The 3,778-nt window shown below is 40.2% G+C and overlaps 1 protein-coding gene across 3 annotated transcripts in view; it reads right to left on the reverse strand.

The window, feature by feature from the left end:
- NUDT9 (nudix hydrolase 9) overlaps window positions 1–3,778 on the reverse strand; it is a 39,854-nt gene that overhangs the window by 18,168 nt on the left and 17,908 nt on the right. For all 3 annotated transcript variants that reach the window (XM_017866851.1, XM_017866852.1, XM_017866853.1), the window contains one exon: window positions 2,501–2,596. In XM_017866851.1, the coding sequence (XP_017722340.1) occupies window positions 2,501–2,596 (96 nt within the window). The remainder of the gene's footprint in view (window positions 1–2,500; window positions 2,597–3,778) is intronic.

Raw genomic sequence — 3,778 nt, forward strand, 5'->3', positions numbered from 1 at the left:
TTTTTTTTTGAGATGGAGTCTCACTCTGTCGCCCAGGCTGGAGTGCAGTGGCATGATCTCAGCTCACTGAAACCTCCGTCTCCTGGGTTCAAATAATTCTCCTGCCTCAGTCTCCTGAGTAGCTGGGATTACAGGCATGCGCCACCATGCCTGGCTAATTTTTGCATTTTTAGTACAGACATGGTTTCACCATGTTGATCAGGCTGGTCTTGAACTCCTGACCTCATGATACACCCGCCTCAGCCTCCCAAAGTGCTGGGATTACAGGCATGAGCCACCATGCCCAGCCTGCAACCATATTTTATTCCATGTAACCACACACCCCTGAACACAAGTGATCAAGGCCACCATTAACAGACAGGTTAGTTTGTATAGATGACCAAGACTGTAACTTGTAAACAGGAAACTGGAATGGACACACAGATTATATTAAAACCTGAAAAGCACAGATGGTTATTTGCAAAGAGAGAGTAATAAGCCAACAATATAGACAAAAGAATAAATGAAGCAGAGAGAGTCCTGATGGATTTCGAATTCCATGTTTTCCTAAAGTCAGCTGCATTTTTGCTTTGAGCTCCTTGAGACATTCCTATAGCCTTAAAATAAATTTTACTTTTGCTCAGGCAAGCTAAAGTTAGTTTCTATTCGTCTCATTTCCTACTTTTAAAAGATTAAAAGAACTATCTTGCATTTCCATCTATGTATCTTACCTATCTTTTCACATATTTTATCTTTTTGTAATTGTATCTATAAAAGAACCTAAGGAATCAGTCAAATGCAAGGATAATTTGACTTAAAAAGACTCAATAACATAGAAAGATGTGTAAGTTATCACCAAAGAACGAACTGAGCAAAACTGAAGGACCAGGTTGAGATGAGAGGAGTACTACCATTTCCTTGTCTTACAGGAACCAAGAATACAAAGTGTAACATTTTTATAAGGTGATAACCATGATTTCAAATCTGTGATCCTTCTTTGGTTTTATTTGGTACATGCTAATTTTTACATTTCTTTCTAACTTTTTAATATGATTTGGCTCTGTAACTCCACTCAAATCTCACCTCAAATTTTAATTCTCGTAAGTTGAGGGCAGAACCTGATGGGAGTGATTGGTTCATGGGGGGCAGTTTCTCCATGCTGTTCTCATGATAGTGAGTGAGTTCTCATGAGATCTGATGGGTTTTTTTGGTTTTGTTTTGTTTTTTTTGAGATGGAGTCTCGCTCTGTTGCCCAGGCTGGAGTGCAGCGGCACGATCTTGGCTCATTCCAAACTCCGTTTCCTGGGTTCAAGCGATTCTCTTGCCTCAGCCTCCCAAATAGCTGGAATTACAGGCGCCCGACACCGTGCCCAGCTAATTTTTGCATTTTTAGTAGAGACAGGGTTTCGCCATATTGGCCAGGCTGGTCTTGAACTCCTGATCTCATGTGATTCATCCGCCTTGGCCTCCCAAAGTGCTGGGATTACAGGTGTGAGCCACCGTGCCCGGCCAATCTGATGGTTTTATAAGTGGCTTTTCCCCCTTTACTTGTTCACTCTCTGTCACCTGCTGCCATGGAAGATGTACCTTTGCTTCTCTCTTGCCTTCTGCCATGACAGTAAGTTTCCTGAGGCCTCCCCAGCCATGCAGAACTGTAAGTCAATTAAACTTCTTTCCCTTATTAATTACCCAGTCTTGGGTATGTCTTTTTTTTTTTTTTTTTTTTTTTGAGACAGAGTCTCGCTTTGTCGCCTAGGCTGGAGGGCAGTGGCACAATCTCAGCTCACTGCAACCTCCACCTCCCAGGTTCAAGCAATTCTCCTCCCTCAGCCTCCTGAGCAGCTGGGATTACAGGTGCCCACCACCACATCCGGCTAAATTTTGTATCTTTAGTAGAGATGGGGTTTCTCCATGTTGGTCAGGCTGGTCTTGAACTCCTGACCTCAGGTGATCTGTCCATCTCGGCCTCCCAAAGTGCTGGGATTATAGGCGTGAGCCACTGCACCCAGCCAGGTATGTCTTTGTAGCAGTGTGAGAACAGGCTAATACATGTTTATAATATCTTCTTAAGGAAAATGGATAATTTTTTAGTTGTACAGAAAAATCATTTTTTAAAAAATATAGAAAGACCCTTGATGTTAAATTATTGGGTTATCTTTATTTTGCTCTTACAGGTTTGGACAAATTCTTACTTTAAGATACTATACCATTTAATAAATATCTGCTGAACAATTTTCCTTTCTGTTAATGTATTCAACTATTTCTATTTTCAAGATAAAATTACAAAAAGATGCATTCAAACGCTGCCTCTGCCACTTGCTAGCTGTATACAAATTGCTTACACTCTCTTTCCTTCCATTAAAAATTCAACTAAAAATATCCACCAACAGGGTTATTGTGCAGATTTAATGAGATCATATATATAAATAAATTTGTACAACATCTGGGTCATATAAGGATTTGATAAATATGAACTTTTTGGTGACTCATTATTGTAAGATGCTCTACTCCCAGTACCTACCTTGGTCTTCCATTTTCAATCTCATACAGGCCATTCTTGCTCTTTCTCTCAACATGCCCATCTTTTTCGTTAAACTTGGGAGAAAAATTACTTTCACTGTAATGAGAATACCAATGTAAAATAAGAAATAATCATTCAAAACTACCAACAGCTTAATAATGCAAGTCAATCTGTTATCCACAGGAAGTATTTCTGAAACAGTAAATTTTTAAGGGTTAGTTTTTTTTTCCACAAATCCATCTTATTCCTTCAAAACAATTTTTAAGGGAAGAAAACAGTTTTAACCAAAACACCATACATTACAAAGATATATATTATTATTAAACTTATTAACCCCTCTGGGAAGGACTACCAGCAGAAGAGCTAGAGCTCCTACCACATGCTACAGAAAGGTGTATTGGCAAGAAGGAATTGTTGGTGGGCACATTATGAAAACTATTGGTTCCCATGTAATTCCAAAAATAAGATTCCTTCTGACGATGTTTCTACTATTTCAAAATAATTTAAATTTCTTCAAACGCACACTGATTAATATTTTTAAAAAAGAAAACCCACGAAGCAGTGAATTTGCCCCACAAGCTGCATAATAAATATGATGTAAATTAAAAACAGACATACTATGCTGGAAATGTTCTAGATTTTGATCTGGGCAGTGGTTACAGAGCTATGTAAATGTAAAACTTTACTGAGCTGCACACCTTCACATGTAAGAAATGTGCACTTTACAGCCGGGCACGGTGGCTCACACCTGTAATTCCAGCACTTTGGGTGGCCGAGGTGGGCAGATCACGAGGTCAGGAGATCGAGACCATCCTGGCTAACACGGTGAAACCCCATCTCCAACAAAAAAAAGCAAAAAAAAAATAAAGAAATGTGCACTTTAATATATTTATATCATGCCACAACAAAAAAATTTTTATGTTTTATTTATTTCTTCTTTTTTTTTTTTTTTTTTTTTTGAGACGGAGTCTTGCTCTGTTGCCCAGGCTGGAGTGCAGTGTCCGGATCTCAGCTCACTGCAAGCTCCGCCTCCCGGGTTTACGCCATTCTGCTGCCTCAGCCTCCCGAGTAGCTGGGACTACAGGCGCCCGCCACTTCGCCCGGCTAGTTTTGTATTTTAGTAGAGACGGGGTTTCACCGTGTTAGCCAGGATGGTCTCGATCTCCTGACCTCGTGATCCGCCCGTCTCGGCCTCCCAAAGTGCTGGGATCACAGGCTTGAGCCACCGCGCCCGGCCTCTTCTTTTTTTTTTTAAATGGATTCTTTTTCCTAAAGGAA

This window comes from Rhinopithecus bieti, unplaced genomic scaffold (assembly GCF_001698545.2).
Source record: "Rhinopithecus bieti isolate Rb0 unplaced genomic scaffold, ASM169854v2 scaffold_3767, whole genome shotgun sequence".
Taxonomy (NCBI): Eukaryota; Metazoa; Chordata; class Mammalia; order Primates; family Cercopithecidae; genus Rhinopithecus; species Rhinopithecus bieti.